The 17,467-nt window shown below is 43.0% G+C and overlaps 1 protein-coding gene across 1 annotated transcript in view; it reads right to left on the minus strand.

Annotated features, from left to right (window-relative positions):
• Positions 1 to 3,702: 3,702 nt before the first annotated feature.
• impg1a (interphotoreceptor matrix proteoglycan 1a) overlaps positions 3,703 to 17,467 on the minus strand; it is a 139,517-nt gene continuing 125,752 nt past the window's right edge. The window contains exons 14-16 of the mRNA XM_078557563.1: positions 17,179 to 17,389; positions 8,193 to 8,276; positions 3,703 to 4,900 (exon numbers count right to left, since the gene is read on the minus strand). Coding sequence (XP_078413689.1) covers positions 8,237 to 8,276; positions 17,179 to 17,389 — 251 coding nt within the window. The 3' untranslated portion in view covers positions 3,703 to 4,900; positions 8,193 to 8,236. The remainder of the gene's footprint in view (positions 4,901 to 8,192; positions 8,277 to 17,178; positions 17,390 to 17,467) is intronic.

Raw genomic sequence — 17,467 nt, forward strand, 5'->3', positions numbered from 1 at the left:
TCCAAGGCTGTAATGAAGTCAGGAGCTGAGTAACCCTCGCGGAACCTAAACTGGGTGTCAGTGAACAGGTTATTGCTAAGCAAGTGCTGCTTGATAGCACTGTTGATGACCCCTTCCATTACTTTACTGATGATCGAGAGTAGACTGATGGGGCGCTAATTGGCTGGGATGGATTTGGCCTGCTTTTTGTGGACAGGACATACCTGGGCAATCTTCCATATTGCCGTGTAGATGTCAGTGCTGTAGCTGTAACTGGAACAGCTTGGCTAGGGGTGCGGCAAGTTCCGGAGCACAAGCCTGCAGTACTATTGCCGGAATATTGTCAAGGCCCATAGCCTTTGCAGTATCCAGTGCTTTCAGCCGTTTCTTGATATCATGTGGAGTGAATCAAATTAGCTGAAGACTGGCATCTGTGACGCTGGGGACCTCCGGAGGAGGCCGAGATGGATCATCCATTAGGCACTTCTGGCTGAAGATTGTTGCAAATGCTTCAGCCTTATCTTTTGCACTGATGTGCTGGGCTCCTCCAACATTGAGGATGGGGATATTTGTGGAGCCTCCTCCTCCAGTGAGTTGTTTAACTGTCCACCACCATTCACTGCTGGATATGGCAGGACAGCAGAGCTTAGATCTGATCTGTTGGTTGTGGAATCGTTTGGCTCTGCCTGTCACTTGCTGCTTATGCTGTTTGGCACGCAAGTAGTCCTGTGTTGTATCTTCACCAGGTTGACACTTCATTTTTAGATATGGCTGGTGCTGCTCCTGGCATGTCCTCCTGCACTCTTCATTGAACCAGGGTTGATCATCTGGCTCAATGGTAATGGTAGAGTGGGGGATATGCCGGGCCTTGAGGTTACAGATTGTGGTTGAGTACAATTCTGCTGCTGCTGATGGCCCACAGCACCTCATGGTTGCCCAGTGTTGAGCTGCTAGATCTGTTCAAAATCCATCCCATTTAGCAGGGTGGTAGTGCCACACAACACATTGGATGAGTTATTCACTCATTGGTGGGAACCCCACTGTTTGGTTGTAATTTGTTTTTGTGAAGAACATTTTAGCCAATCAGGTTTGTGCAATATACTGTGTGCATACATGAGAGATGTGCCAGATGTAAATACAAATTCACAGCATCAATTTTCATTTTTACGCTTTGAAATGATTAATTATAAATCTTTAAAAATTTTCCTTCAAGCTTCATTTTGCCAATGTTCTTACTGCGTCCCCTCCACACCCCCCACACAATCCCCCCCTCCCCCCCTCCCCCACCACCCTCGTTTCAATGCATTGAATTTTGATGAGGTATGGTTCTATAGGAGTGTCAGTTAGCTCAATTGGCTAGATGGCTGGTATAAGGTATAGAATAACACCAACACATTGGATTCAAGCTCTGTACTGGTTGAGGTAGTTCTTGGGGCCTGCCTCCTTGCTTTGCCCCATAATGATATCATGGCTTGAGCTGTGATTAACAACCACAGCTGAGGCCCAATCCTATCCACACGTGATGGCCACACATGCAATAACTGAGTGGGAACCTTGGCCATTGGTCCTGCTGCACTTTACCACTGTTACAACATCTCCTCAAGTAAAAGGACGATACTGTTCCAGAACCAAGTGCATCTTCAGGTGGAGGCAATCCTTACATGTTGAAATTCTTGTCCAATTTTCCATTGTAGAAACTCTTATTCAAGCCAGAATGTGCAGAAGATACTATCAAAGCTACAGCAAAATTTGAACAGGCTGAATAACCTCTTCAGCAACTCAAGCCCTGGGAAATCTTACTTTTCATTTGTTCATGTAACAGCCATGTGGATTTCCCACACACCGGGCAGGATTTTGTCAACAGCGTGCTGTTCCTGACATTGTAACGGGAACTGTGCACCACTTACATTCTCTCTACATTCGTTTCCTAAGTGATTACAATTAAAATTCCAAGTGCCAGTAGTGTGCATGGAAAACATGGAAAAGTTAGCAGCAGGGGAAGGTTTTCCTTGGTGAAACCTGCTGTCAGCTGACAATGCAGCAGATATGGACAGGCTACAAAAGAGCCCCCTAGACAAACAGGGAGGCTTGCATCACAGCCATAACCTTCCTGCCCAATAACACTTGCCATTTCTCCGGATAGTTGGAGTAACTATACAACTGATAATCTCCACAGACCCGCTTCGCCTCCCCCTTGACCCTTTGACTCCCACCCAACCATCCCACTCCCCACTGACACCCCCGACCCTCCAACCCCCTCCCAACTCCCTGGATCCCATGGCCCTTCGACCCCCCACTCATCTTCTGACCCCTCCGACCCCCTGACTTCCCCTTGACCCGACCTGACCCAATCTCACCACCCTAGTCACCCTGCCATCTACCACCCTATTCAGCTGTACCACTTTACCCACTTACCTCACTCCCATTCATTCACCAGCACAATGAAAAGCTATTGAACGTCCCAAAGCTTTTCAGTGTGTTAGTGAATTAAGACTCACCGAATTATGGCAGTTAGTGCTGTAAAAATGGAGCATGGCTTGGCTTCCCCTGACGATCCTGCGCTCCAAGGAAGGATTCCGAGAAGAGGTATGCTCCACAATTTTGAAGAGGCCCTGTTCAGAAGTCCGGATGAGAAATGTGGAACTCCAGCATTGCGTAAGAAAATAGGCGCAGAGTGGCAGTCGGACAGTGATTGGCATTCCTCAGAAGATTTGGCCCAATGTTGTGTTTCTTTGTTCTCTCTTTATTGAATGTTCATGTTAGTGTTCAGTGTTGTATTGGCCACTCTGTGGGACATGGCTGAACTTGCAGAATCAGCTGGCCCTCCCTTCTATGTATTGTGAAGGACATTGTCTGAGATCACTCTCAGTGGGGAGAATTGAAATGTTGTAGGTGAACCCAAAGCCTTGTAAGGACTCCGCCAGCCAACACCCTGAGATAGACATGCATTTGGACAGTACAGACACTGTCCTTTAGGCCCCTCATTTTCTCATCTTGACAGTCCCCACCACACCCAAGATGCCAGGTCCTTCTTACTTCACTTCTCCATGCTCCTAACTCCACCTCTGTCCTCCCTGGATTGATCCCTCTTCCCCTTCTCTACACCCTCGATCCCAGTCCACACCCCAACCCCCACTCACTGCTGATTCACCTTTGCCAGCCCAGAAGGAAAAAAAGTAAAAACTGAGAAATGAAAATACTGGTCCAAACTGGTCTTGTATACTTTAAAATGGAACATCAGTAAAAGCTGGGAAATAAGGGTACTGGTCTGAAGTGTTTTTTCCTTCTGGGAGTCCCGAGCCTCCATGCAAGCTGCCATTCTCCTGCCCAACCCCCACCCCCTCACCTTGTGTCGTAGAGTTAAACAAGGAAAACCACTGACCTTAAACACAACTGCACAAAGCCGACTGCTGCACACCACCTTTAAGCGATCATGAACCGAGTGCCATGTGATTTTCGTGCGCTGCTGACTTTATCTTGAAGGTGAGACTTTATTAAAAACTGCTTCACACTAATGAGTATTCAGGCCTGCAAGTGTGAACTCGCCACAGGCTGGTGTGGGGCTCGAGACACAGCAACCACACCGCTGACTTTATCTGTGCACCTCAACCCGCTGTCGGCAAATCAATATTTTGCATCGCACCTAATTAAGTCACCTCACATGCCGCGCTTCTCACCCTTGTGGGCTCCATAAAATCTCGCCTACTCTATGAAATAGGTTTAGTACTTTGTATGTATGTTTATTTCTTTCAAGTTTGATTCTCAACACAGGTAAATAATTTTCTTGCTATAATTGTACAAAACATTGCATTAGGACCATAAAGCATCATTGATGACCAGCAAAAAAGACTTGCATTTATGTGACGCCTTTAATGAAGAGAAGTATTCCAAGGCGTTTCATAGAGAGAGAGAGAGAGAGAGAGAAAAGAACAATGAGTTTAAATAGAGAAGTTAAGAGAGAGAACATGCTTTTCAGGGGCCTTTTAAAGCCAGGAGAGAAGAAAGGAGAGAGATCCAGAGATTGGGCCAAGGAAGCTAAAAGTTCTGACACTGATGGTAGGACAGAGGGTGGGAGGTCAGGGGGAAAGTACAACAGGCTAAAGATAGATGAGCAAAGAAATTGAGACAGAACACAAAAGTGGAGGAGCTCAGAAATGTTGGTTTGGTGGAGCTGTTGCGAGATTTGTAAATGAGAAACAAGGATTTTGAAATTATTAAACCCACACATGGAGCATTGATTTAACAATTACTATAGTTCTGGCAATCTATTTGTGCAATTTTGATTATTTTCTCTTAAATTGTGAAGTCATTACTGTTCCAGAAATTCCAAGATATTGTGCTCATAACAACAATCTGTATTTATACTGTGCCTTTCATGTAGTAATACATTCCAAGGTGCTTCACAGGAGTTTTACCAGATAGAATATGACAGTGAACTACATTAAATGATATTAGGATAAGAAACTATTGATCAAAGAATTGGGTTTAAGGAGCATCTTAAAAGAGGAGGGAGAGATGGAGATAAGGATAGCACTAGTTTTATAGTAATGTAATAAAGTGGACTTTAGCTGCTTGCATGCTACTCTAAAACCACAGTTCTTGATTTTAAGAAAAGCAAATTTCAATTTTAAGGGTGTACTTTAAGGAACATTATTAATTAGACCCCTCCCCATGTGTATTATATAATAGATATATTCCTCAGCACATGGCTGTCAAGATAGATATCAAAATACAGAAATATAAGTGAATGGAGTCATCGGAACTATTGTAAAGGCAGAGGCTTCAGATCTCATGTGAAAACTGTTTGCGATTGAACTCCTCTTCAGAAAGTGGTTACTTTAGTAGAAGGCTCCATTTTCCATATTGATGGGAGATTATAGAAAGATGCACTATTCGCCTGTGATTCTGGTAATGTCCAAAGCTGTAAACAAATGCAGAAGTAGGATTAGGAGCTGCTGACTATTAACAGATGATGCCTTCGGCATTCTCCACCTCCACATTCACAGTTAAGCGATTGGATAGCCATGTTCCTGGTCCCTGTAGTGGCACTAGCAACATGCTAGTAAATGAAACACAGAAATTGGTTTTAGATACGCTTTATTTTATGAATTAATGAATAACAAGACATCCAATTTTAAAGCACGTCCGTGGGACTGGGTAAAATTCAATATTTTTGTAGTGTTGTCAATCATCTAGGATTGTCCGTGAGTCTTTCGGAATTAAAGATTAATCTCCAGGACACGAATGCTCACCTATATTTTCAAAATCATGATATTTTTAGCACACAGTCTTTACATATTAGAGCCCTCGAAGTGCATCACTTCACATTTTGTGACATTAAATTCTATCTGCCATGCTTCCGCTGATCTCACCATCCTGTCCATAACATCCTGAAGCCTATAGCTATTGCCTTCACTATCTTCTATTTTTCCATATCATGTACAAACTTTACAATGCTACTCTCTACGCCCAAGTCTAGGTCATTTATAAAAATTATAAAGAGTAATGGATCCAAAAATAACTGTTGGGGAACATCACTGCAATCCACCTCCCAGCCTGAAACCATTCATTCATCACCACCCTTTGCTTCTTGTCAATTTTCCTAATAAACCCCCCATGTGCCATTTGTCAAATGTCTTCTGAAAGTTCAAATACAACATCTACTGAACTATCTTAATCGGCTTTCCCTGTTGCCTCATCAAAGTATTCAATCAAGTTAGTCAGGCACGGTTTGTCTTTAACAAATCCACACTGGCTCACCTTGATTAACCCATGCCTTTCCAAATGAAATTTTATTTGTCCCTGTAAATAGTTTCCCACGACTAATGTTCGGCTGACTGGCCTATTAATTTCCCGGTTTATTCCTTCCCCGCACCCCCTCCTTGAATAGTGGCATAACATTAGCAATCTTCCAGTCATCCAGCATCCCATATCCAATGAGGACTGAAAGATTGTGTACTTCTGACTTTGCCTCTTTCAGCAAGCTAGGATGCAGTCCATCTGAACCATGTGGCTTACCAATTTACAAAAATGCTAATCTTTGAGTACATCTTTTCTATTTATTATTATCCTGTCCACAACTTCCCTCTCCTCTTTTAATGTTACTTTCACATCCTCTGCTTCCTTTATGAAGATTGATACAAAGGAATCAGTTAATTCTTTTGTCATGTCCAATGCCTTTACATAAAGATTTCTATTTGGATCCTTAATAGACCCAATTCCTTCCCTGGTTAAATGCTTTCACTTCGTATGCTTATAAAATGTTTTAGGGTTTAATTTAATCTTCTCTCATAATCTCTCTTTTCTTCCCATACTAACTTTTTCAATTCCCTTCTGTATCTACCAGTATCTTCCTGCAGAGTTATTACTGGAAGCTTGCTTTTTATAAGCTCCTTTTTCTGTTTGATTTGAACTTTTGTTTCCTTTGTCGCCTAGGGCATATTCGCTTTGGATGCTTTACCTTTTCCCTTTAAAGAAATACGTCTGGTTTGTACGTGAACTATCTCTTCCCTGAAAGCTCTCCATTGTTACATTACTAGTTTACCCGACAAAAGCCTATTCCAGTTTACCTGTACTGGGTTCTTTCTTTAATAACTGAAGTTAGCTCTTCCCCTGTTGAACATTTTTACGTACGATATTTTCTGGTCTCTTTCCATTATTGCTTTTAAAATTATATCGTAGTCACTGTTAACTAGATGGTCTCCTACTCTAACACACTGCACTTGTCCTTAATTTCCCAGAACAGGTCCAAATCTACTTCCTTCCTTAAGATAAAAGCAATTCTGATGAAGAGTCATACGGACTTGAAAAGTTGACTGTGTTCCTCTTCGCAGATGCTGTCAGACCTGCTGAGTATTTCCAGCTATTTTTGTTTTTGTTTTTACTTCCTTCCTTGTTGGACTGGAGACAGTGATCAAGAAAGTTCTCCTGATCACATGACAGCAATTCTTCTCCTTCCCCTCCCCTTAGCACTGACATGGGTATGCCTCCATTGTTTCCCTCGGTTTCAGTTTTGCGGTAATGAACCATTCTTCCATTGTTCTTTTCCTTGTTGGACTGGAGACTTATTATTAAGGAGGTTCTTCTCTTAACACATCAGAAATACTACTCCTCCCTACCCTTAGCGTAATATTTTGTCCCAGCCTAATTAATATCTCCTAATATTCCTCCTCCATTTTTGCTACATGCCTTTGAAATTTCTGGATGATTTTTGTCGAGTCAGGATGACCTGCCTTTAAAAATGCCAGTCGGGTCCTGATACCAGGATTCCGGGCTCCATTCCCGAGGTTCCTGATTTTTTTAACAGGGCCTTTTGAGGGTGTGGGTGGTTTGGGTCCCGAGCCCGTGCCCTGAACTCTCGATCTGCCTGGCTCCATTGTGGGGATAGGCATATCCTAGTCCTTGGCAGTTTTCATGGAGTCGGGCCAGTTTTTCAAAGAGTTATGTTTCACAACACCTCAGAGGGGTCATGAACAATAGTCTGCCTGAGGGGATCTTAGTTCAGAAGGCCCTCCTCGTGCCCCCCTCCCATGCCAAGCTATGCCCCCCAAACAATTCCTATGGCCTATCATGCTCCCATGCCAAGGTACGCCCCTCAAATGACTCTTATGGCCCTCATGCCCCCATGCCAAGGTATGCCACCCAAAAAACCCCTCTTACCCCTCATGCCAAGGTATGCCCCCACCTACCTCCTATGGTCCCTTATGCCCCCATGCCAAAATATACTCCCAAACAACCCCTATGGCCCCTCATGCCCCCCCACCCCATGCCAAGCCAAGGCACTTCCAAGCCCATTCACCCATTATATAGTATATAGAAACAATTAACCCTGTGGTGACAATAGGATGTGCAAAAATAGCTTTTAAAAAAAATCAATAATTGATAACTTTCCACTATCCTAAAACTCCTTTTAATACAGCCCAGTAAGTGCCAATTATCCATTAAAGTACCAATAGCTGAAACTGTAAGCGCTTGAAACCTCTTTATCTTGCGTAAATAAACATTGTACAATTGACAGAAGAAATCAGACAGCCAGAGCTGTCAATCAAGCAACGTTTTCCTTGGGGCTCAGGTGTTTCACCATGCTAATGGATTTCTTGGCTCTCAGCCAAGCATATATAATAAAAATAATATATAATTGTGCAAAACCTCAAGTAACACTGTACAAATTGAAGTAGACTTATTTAAAATCTTATTTTCTTTTCAAAGCTCACCTCTCTGTGTTCTGGATTTTGCTCACATTGCACGCTTTTCAATGCTAGCTTGTCAGACGTGACCTTGTAAGGGACTTCAGTGACCTACCAATAAAACATAGAATAATGTTCTATCATAGCAGTACTTTAGTCATTCTTAACACACAATCTGAGTTCAGTATGTAACATTAAATGTTGGGTACCAATGTTTTGTAATGTGATTTATTTTATCATTGCACATTTTCTTTTATAATAAATTAGAAATTAAAAGTGATGTAGGCAATGTATTGGAACACACAATTATCTGGTTTATGTTAGATTAAAATGTTGACTGTGTAGATAGTGCACTGACTTCATCTTCAAGTTCTTCCAGGTTAGATAGATGTTCTTCGATCATTTTTACGCCATTACTTACCAGAGAGACCTGACTGCTGCTGTCCTTGTCTACATTTAGATAACACAGAAAACACAAGAGTGAGCTCAACACTACAGTAATGAAGTCACCTGTTTATAATATGGTAATAATTTTGGAATTCTTAGTTTGGCTTCTTGTTAGATATTGAGGAAAGTAAAACGCATCCCCCTACCTGACCTCAAAGTAAAAGATTCAATTTGAATGAATGCAGCCACAGTCAAACATTAGATCTTGTCTGAATTGGCCTTGCTTACTTCAACTTCTTTCAAAATAGCAGCATTCCATCCTTTGTCAGTTGGTGAACTGCTTTCCCTGCCGCAGAAATTTGGGAAAATGAATCCCAATGGTTATTTGAAATCAAAGTCTGGCTCTGGGAGCTCAGACTAAGGGCAGAATTGTCCAAAATTGTCCCAAATTTGCACAATGTGGTAGCAGGCAGGAAAAAGGATGTTTTACCTCATCAGGACCTCATCACCCTCATCTCCTTTGACATCCTCCTCATTGGAGGATATGTGGAACTCCTCCATCTCCTCCTCTGCCAGGTCCTCCCCCCGTTGCAGCGCCAGGTTGTGGATCCCGCAGCAAGATAGGATGATGCGCGATACTCTCTGGGGACTGTATTGCTGTGCTCCACCGGACCCATCGAAGCACCGGAACCTCATTTTCAAAATGCCTATCATTTGCTCCACCAAAGTCTGGGTCACAGCATGAGCCTCATTATACCGTCTCTCTGCCGCAGACTGAGGCTGCTGCATGGGTGCCATCAGCCATGTCCTCTGTGGATAGCACTTGTCCCTGAGGAGCCAACCCTGCAGCCTCTGTGGACCCTGGAAGATGCCAGGTATCTGAGACCTGAGAAGGATGTAGGAGTCATGAACGCTCCCTGGGAATCGTGTGCAGGTCTGTAGGATGTGTTTGTGGTTGTCGCAAACCAGCTGAGTATTCAGTGAGTGGAAGTCCTTGTGGTTGATTTAGTTGACTGCTTGTTGCCATGGAGATCTAAGCACCACATGAGTGCAGTTAATAACACCCTGCATCTGTGGAAAACCTGAGATCTGCACAAATCCCAGTGCTCTTGCTTCCTGGCTTTTCTGACCCCAGGTGAAATGCACAAAGCTCTGTGCCTTCATGAAGGTGGCCTCCATGGCCTCCTTGATACACCGGTGCGTGGAGACTTGCGAGATTCCACACAGGTCATCTGTGGAACCCTGGAAGGAGTAACTGGTGTAAAAATTGTGTGCTGCGGTTACTTTCACTGCCACTGGCAGCGGATGCCCTCCATTTCCCTGTAGCCAAGTCCTGCAGCAGGTGGCAGATGCGACCGACCAGTTCCCTAGACATACACAGCCTTTGGCGGCACTGGTTCTCGGTCATCTGCAGAAATAACAGGTGCCGTCTATAGACCCTGGGCCTAGCAGGGTGCCTGTGAGCCACGGCTCGCTGTGGATCTTCACCTGTGTGCGCAGGAGGCCCTGCCACCCCTTCATCTTGAGGGAGATGCTCCTCCCATTGCCGAGCTAGGTGCCTCAGCTGCTCTCTCCTTTTTCTTCTCTAGTCTGTGTGAGCCATGAGGCATACTGCTAGAACACCAGGCTTCCTGATCCTGATGTTCTCCTCCTGCAAGATCAAAGAGTTGCGTGGTTTAGCATGGGTGTACCAAGAACCTCTCTTGGTTAAGTTTGAAGGCCCCTTCACGCAAGCTGGAAAGTGCTGGTCACCACTTGGATGGCCAGTGTCTAGTGTGCTCATTGGCTGCCTGAAACCCTACCCACCTGCGCCTCACACCACTTGACCGATTGGCAGCAGCTTCAGCCATTGGACTGCAGGTTGTGCTCTCAGCTCAGATGCAGGCATTCTCCTAACCCATACTGCAAGGATGCACTGTTAGCTTGAACCATAATGGATACTGGTCCAAACCTTAAAAAAGGCATTGCAGGGGGCTGTGAGCACCTCCACCAGTGACTGCATCATGGCCATCTTTTGCAAAGGGATTGTACAACTTGCCCAGTCAGCCAATTGTGCTGCAGCCCCCTAAAACACACATTAATTTCCGGCCTGTGCCCGAGGGTTGAAAAGTTCTGGAGCATTTGGTGTCACTTCTATGCTTTTGCATTGCTTGAGTGGGCAGAAATGCTTCAGAGGCTTGACTCCAGTCATGTCAATGGAGCTGCTGCTGAACGGCCTGAGCTGCGGAAGAATGCTAACTTTCGACAAGCTTTTCCAAATCTGTGGCCACTTCCCTCAACACCCCAATCCCCACAACCCCCCAGCATGTGCTTGTGTACTCCCTTCTGTCTTTGCTGCCTTGTGCCCCAACCCCCAACCTGCCACCCCAGGCCTCACCCGCACTGGAGCCCTTGCCCCAGTACCACATTGAAAGCCAGCCGGGAAAAAGTAACTTGCCTGTGCCCTCCGTGAATTTGCAGCGCCTCTTCCTTGATACCTTATGGGTGATGCTTGCGAGCGCTGCACAAGGCTGTGTGCATTGACCTCCGAGTTCCCTTCAAAATTCAGCTCGCCAGGTGCACGCCTTTTAAAGGCAGTTGTGAAGCACGCTGTTCTGAAGTCACACTGATGTGGGCGGTAAATTTGATGTGGGGGGATGATTCCTGCGAGCAGGGCTTATAATTAGATAAAAATGTATTAAAGTGATATTCCTGACATGTGGCGGTAGGAAAGGTGGCCCCGCCATTGATGGGTGGAGCAGACGATTGCAAACTGGTTTCATGACAGTGTAAAACCGATTTTTGGTCTTCTCACCATATTGTCCTCCCCGCCCGCCATGACGCCTGACACCAACGGGTCTGGAAGATTCCAGCCTAATTTAACATCCTGTTCTTACTCTCTGCCCTCAACTGTCTGACTCATTTCATTAAAGTACTACCTTGTAATTACTCCCAACATTGATAAGAAATATCAATGATCAATGGAGCCACTGCCAGGGCAGAGAAAGAATCTCAATTCTGGATTTTTAAGAATTCCTGTAGGATGTGGCCACTTCACTTGTATGCAGTAAAGAACACATTTTAAGCGAAAAGGAATAAAATAAAACGTATTTTTGTTTTTGTTTATTTAAGTTGTACATATTTTCTGTTTGGGAAAAAATTTCCAACTGTTTCATGCGATGGAGGAATAAGAACTCAGTTAAGGGCATGGCTTTAAAGAGAGCAGGAGCTGGAGGAGGGGAAACAGATAGCTGGAGCGATCACCCTTAATGGCAGCATTATCATGGGGCCCTTCCTCAGGTCTTTATGTTGAATGGCTCCATGCACTGTTAACATCAACATCTCTTCTTTGGATTACTTGCTTTCCTTTCTCCATGGAATGGTAAAGATTTCTATTGACTTTGCAGAGGTTAAATGTTGCGCAACCCTTCCTACAACAGTATGAGTGATGAGGGAGCTTGGATGCTGGAAGAAGTAATAATAAAAGTAGCATTTTTGTTCCCCTCCCTTCCTGCCTCACGATCTTCTATGGCACCATCATTGATGAATCTCCCAACATCAATATTCAGTTCCAAAGGAGAGTCATATTTGATTTGAAACACTGGCCCAGAACTTCTGTTCCCTGGGGTGTGGGGGAGGGTTGTACCCCGGAGGTACTGTAGAAGATGTGCTGGCGAACACCACACCCCCACCCCACCCTACCGCCCCCCCCCACCCCCCCACACTTACCTTCTCTATGGCTTTTCAAAGTGGCTGGGACTTTTAAACATACTTTACTGCAGCAAGTGCCGTAAAAGGGGGCTTGGCCTGTCTTCCCCAGTGCTGCTGCCCTGTACTGGAAGGACTAGTGGAGTTGGTGCGCTGCATGTTTCTCACCAGGTCCAGGTCGGAAGATTGGGGGAAAATTGTGCAGCTTCCTCAGGGTAAGTAAAAAGGAGTGGAGTGGCAATCCGATAGTGATTACCATTCCACAGAAGTTCTGGGCCATTAACTCTGTTCTCTCCCCACAGATACTGTCAAATGTGCTGATTTTTTTCCAGTGTTTTCTGTTTTTATTTCAGATTTCCAGCATTCAGAGTATTTTGCTTTTGTTCTATCAATATCCTGGGAGTCACCATTGACCTAAAGCTGAATTGGATCTGTCATGTCTACACTTTAGCTACAAGAGCAAGACAAAGGCTGCTCTCTATGACAGGTGGCTCATTTCCTGATCCCTCAAAGCCCCATACTATCTTCAAAGTTCAAAGAAGGAGTGTGAAGCAATAGTCAGCAATTGCCAGGATGTGTCCAGCTTCAAAAACACTGAAGAAGCCCAACAGCAATCAGAACAGAGATGTTCAATTAATTGATGCTTCATCCACATGACTCAATATCCACTCCTTGCACCTCCAGTATGTATAATCTACAGGATGCACTGTAATAACTCACCAAGGTTATTTCAACATCACCTCCCTTTGCTTTGACCTCTGCTGCCAAGAGCAGCAATGTTAGAGAAACACCATCACCTCCAAGTTCCCCTCCAAGTCACACACCATCTTCATGTGAACCTAGATCACCACTCTCCATTAACAATGGGTCAGAATCTAGGAGCTTACTGCTTAAAAGAATTACAGAAGCACCATTACCACATGGACTTCGGTGCTTCAAAGAAGAAGCCTATCAAAACCCTCTCAGGATGGGCAGTAAACGTGGCCTTGTTCATTTGCCTTGTCTACTTTTCTCACATACCGAAAGCAAAACTTAAAAAAAAATTGCTTGCTTTTATTCCCAACTCCCTAGCAACTGATAAAGCATTCTCTAACACAGGAGACTTTGCTCACTAAGTGAAACCCTTAAGGCATGGATTTAACTTGAATATCATCTCGACTACCTAACAGTTCCTAACCCCAAGAGTAGCTTTCCTTTGCTAAAATGTACTAGTTGGGTGGGGGTGGGGAATGGGGTAGGAGTAATATAGAATGACAAGATAATTATTTATATCCTTGGATATGCAATGGCTTCTGGATCACATTGTGTGGATATAAAGCATTATTTGAAAGTTATTATTGCTCATATTAAAGTAATGGACAAGGGAATTTCATATTGGGTTAAGCATTTATATCCTAAAATGCAACTTGTTTGACCTCAAAATTTTATGGTATTCCAAAACTGCTGATATTCATCTGACTTCTCTTGACTAATTGATAATGGCACAGCTGCCAGAGTTACTGTATGAGGAGTGAGATTACAATTGTGCTTATGGTCGGTAACACAAAACAGCTGCACTGTAATGCATTTTGAAAACAGAAAAGCTGACATGTTTTACAAATTTTCTTCCTTCACGAAAAATGGGTTAGTTGTGGTTCTGGATTTCGTGGGTTTTAATAGTTTAGCCCCGACCAAATTGAAAATCTGAATTGAGGTTGTTACATTAATGAGGGGTGGGGAGTTCAAAAGAATCAATGAGATGATAAAAAACATTGTCATCTATTGGTAATGGGTGGAATTGTGGTTTCTGACCATATTCTTCAGCGTGGTGATGGAAATCCTCAAGAGATATTTATGCTTTATCCGATAGCCTGAACTTGTGTTTCGTTTTATACAACAAGTTTAATCAAGTAATTTTTTGTGTGCCTTTCAAAGTCTGATGACAGTTTGAACAATTTTTTCCAATCTGAATGTTCAGCTACCTCTTGCTGCTTCAAAATGACATTAAATGTAATTATGTATGCATGGCTTATCCATGTTCTAGTCATGCACCCATGTCCATTGTCATCCATTTTGAACAAAATATTAATAAAAAAAACTTCATTTGATTTAAAGTGGAAAAATAAACATCCCACTTAAAAAAAATTGAAAGAGTTCTGATCGATGCAGAAAAAGAAAAAGGTGTAACATTAAAAAAAGTTTGATGCAGTTACCTCTTTGCTAAAGTTTACACTTTCAAGCATTTTCTTTAACTCCTGAGGGGGTGCTGCAACAGCAGTGGTGGTGCTTGAACAGCTAGGCATGCTGGGAGAATCAGTTGGTTGTCGATGGTCAACTATCAATGGCTCATCATGTTCAAAGGCTGGATTAACATTTGCCTTGTTCTCGATGCCATAGATGTGTCTAAGTTACAGAACAGATTGCGAATTCCTCAAACATTACCAGACAAATCTTAGAAAAAAAGCGTTTCAAAATGCAAGAGAGAAAAAAAAGCCTTTGAAAGAAAGAAAAACTTGGAAAAAATTATTTAAAAAAAGCTTACAGAAAATGATTGCTCTTGTTTTTCATCGGTTTGTGGAATATCTTTGGCAAGATGAGGGTAACAGACGAAACAAGGAGCAGCAAACCAAAAATGGACATAATAGTAACCATGGTAATGAGTGGCTCAGACTCGAGCTCGGCGCAGTGCTCACCTCGATATAACCAGTCGGAATCTATGCGGCATCTGGAATTTAGAACGTAAGAATTATCTGGACAAAATACTGCTGTGTTCAGCAGTGCCTGCTTAGACAAGACTTGCTTTTGGAAAAGAAGAGTGCACGTCAACATTAGGACCCATTTCAAACTTCAGATTGTTACAAAGAATTATGCTTAACATTAATAGGGTTTGATTTTATTCTCAGTTCCTGTTTAGCATTGATGTTTATTTAGACTATTAGCTTGATGTTGTAATGTGCAGTAAGTTAAACGACGATGTCTCTCTTCAGTACCAAATGTTGAATTTATTAATTCAAGTCTTATTTGAGCTAGCATAGTTTTAAATTGAGAAACCATGGAAAAGAACTGTGCAGAGTAATACCAAGTCTGAAAAGGATAAGTGGGAAGGCTGGGTAAATTGAAAAGCAGCAATGAGATGACAATTTTCAGCTTTAGCATATTGTAGGATGAAAGAAGCATTGAAGCAGCTGAGGAATTCCATTGTTTGAGGATCTGGGAAAAATTAAGTTACAGCAGGAAAACATGCTATGAGCCTCGATTTCAGCAGTGGATGGTAAATAGTATGTAGGATTAAAGTGGGAATCATACAACAACTTTTCCTTGTATCCTTGACAATGAGAATATTGCTGGAAGAGCCCCTGCCCCCATATGTGGGAACTATTGATACTTTGGATTGAGAGCTGAGTGTTGTTTGGGGAGAATGCATTTGACACTAAAAGGAAACCAAGAGGCAGCTTTAAGAATGGACATAATGTTGAGTTGGAATTGCAATCCGAGAAGATAGTAAGGCCAAAAATGTTGATGGATGAGGAGAGACTAGAGTTTGGAACATCAAGGGTAAGAGTTAGGGGTGTTAGTTTGACATGAAATTTAAAGAAATAAAAGAACCACAATTTTCACTACCTCATTGATGGTGGAGACAAAGACATCACAATCAAACCATTGAACAAGAGGACCGGAAGTTGTGAACCCCAGGGCATGCAATCTGAAGAAAGCATATGGTGTACTAAATCATCAACCAAGAATTAAATATGATGACATTGAGCAATTGTCATAGAACAGATGAAAGAATCTTGCAGATTCCCTGAGTCAGTGGAAAAAAACAATGATCAACACAAACACAGAGGCAGTGGTTTTAGAGGAAACTGGATAGCCGCATGGACAGCTTTAGTGGAAACACAGGAACAAAAGTAGGCCATTCAGCCCCTCGAGCCTGCCCACCATTTAATGAGATCATGACTGATGTGTCTCTTAACTCCAGCCACCTACCTTGGCTCTAGAGTTTTACAACCCTAGTAAAAACATATCAATCTGAGATCTAAAATTATTAATTGAGCTAGCATCTATTACTTTTTGTGGGAGAGAGTTCCATACTTTTACCATTCTTTGTGTGAAGAAGCATTTCCCAATTTCTCTCTTGAATGGCCTGGTTCTGACTTCAAGGTTATGGTTCCCTTGCCAGAGACTCCTCCACTCATGGAAAAAGTTTCCCCTATCGACCCTATCAATTCCTTTTAACATTCTAACCTGTCAATTAAATCACCCCCAACCTTCTATAATCCAGGGAATACAAGCTTAGTTTATGCCTTCTCTCCTCAAAATTTAACCTTTTATGTAGGAAAATATGGTTACAACTGAAAGTATAGAGGAGCAACAAATTGGGGAGAGAAGGTTTCAGTGCTCAGGTTCGGGAAGGATCTTCCTTGCATGGGCAAGCTATTCTTGTCTTCTGTCTAGGGTTGTTTCATGTACTAGGCTAGACTACTCGAGCATTCATGACCTAGGTGGAATTCGTTCATGAGAGTTACTGCAAGGCAGGGTTTGGCATGAAAGAGGAATGAACAGCAAAAGAATACATGATTGACCCCTTTATAATTATGCAAAGTAAGTGAATAAGTCACTCAGATGGGATCAGTAACTCTCTAGGCAGAAATGATGGGTAAATATAAGTAAATATCAGTCATGTTGATGGAAGGATCTGGACGTCAGAGCTATATAACCCGAGAAGCACTAGAGTTGAGTGAAACATGTCTTATTCTGAGAACAATGTTACTTGACAATGATTTAACTAAAAGGCTCTATTCTGTTGTAGATCTTTTGGTTGAATGTCAGAACAAGCCAGTATAAAAGGATTCAGGGCTTTCACGAAGCTGACACTTTAAAGAATTGGACAACTTCCTTTACTTGTATATTTTTGTCAGGACTTGTACAAATACATGCATCTCCCCCACATGTCACAAACCTGCAGACAGCTCCCTTCTCTGGATCTATTTCACATTTGCCATTGTTAAGACAATAGTTTGGTCTGAGGTTGCAGATGCTCTGGCAGGGCAGTCCGTCCACACTGATATAACCAGGGTAGCACACACACTCGGCTTCTTCTGTCTGCCTGTTGACTCGACACTTGGAGAATTCATTGCATGCCTGGAACTTACATGCGTCGGCTTGGTCAGCTGAAATGAGATTCCAGATTAGTCCAACAGTTGGAAACATTTAACTGAATGAGCATTTTCGCACATCTGTTGTAGACT

Source organism: Cetorhinus maximus, chromosome 14 (assembly GCF_964194155.1).
Source record: "Cetorhinus maximus chromosome 14, sCetMax3.hap1.1, whole genome shotgun sequence".
In the NCBI taxonomy this organism is placed as follows: domain Eukaryota; kingdom Metazoa; phylum Chordata; class Chondrichthyes; order Lamniformes; family Cetorhinidae; genus Cetorhinus; species Cetorhinus maximus.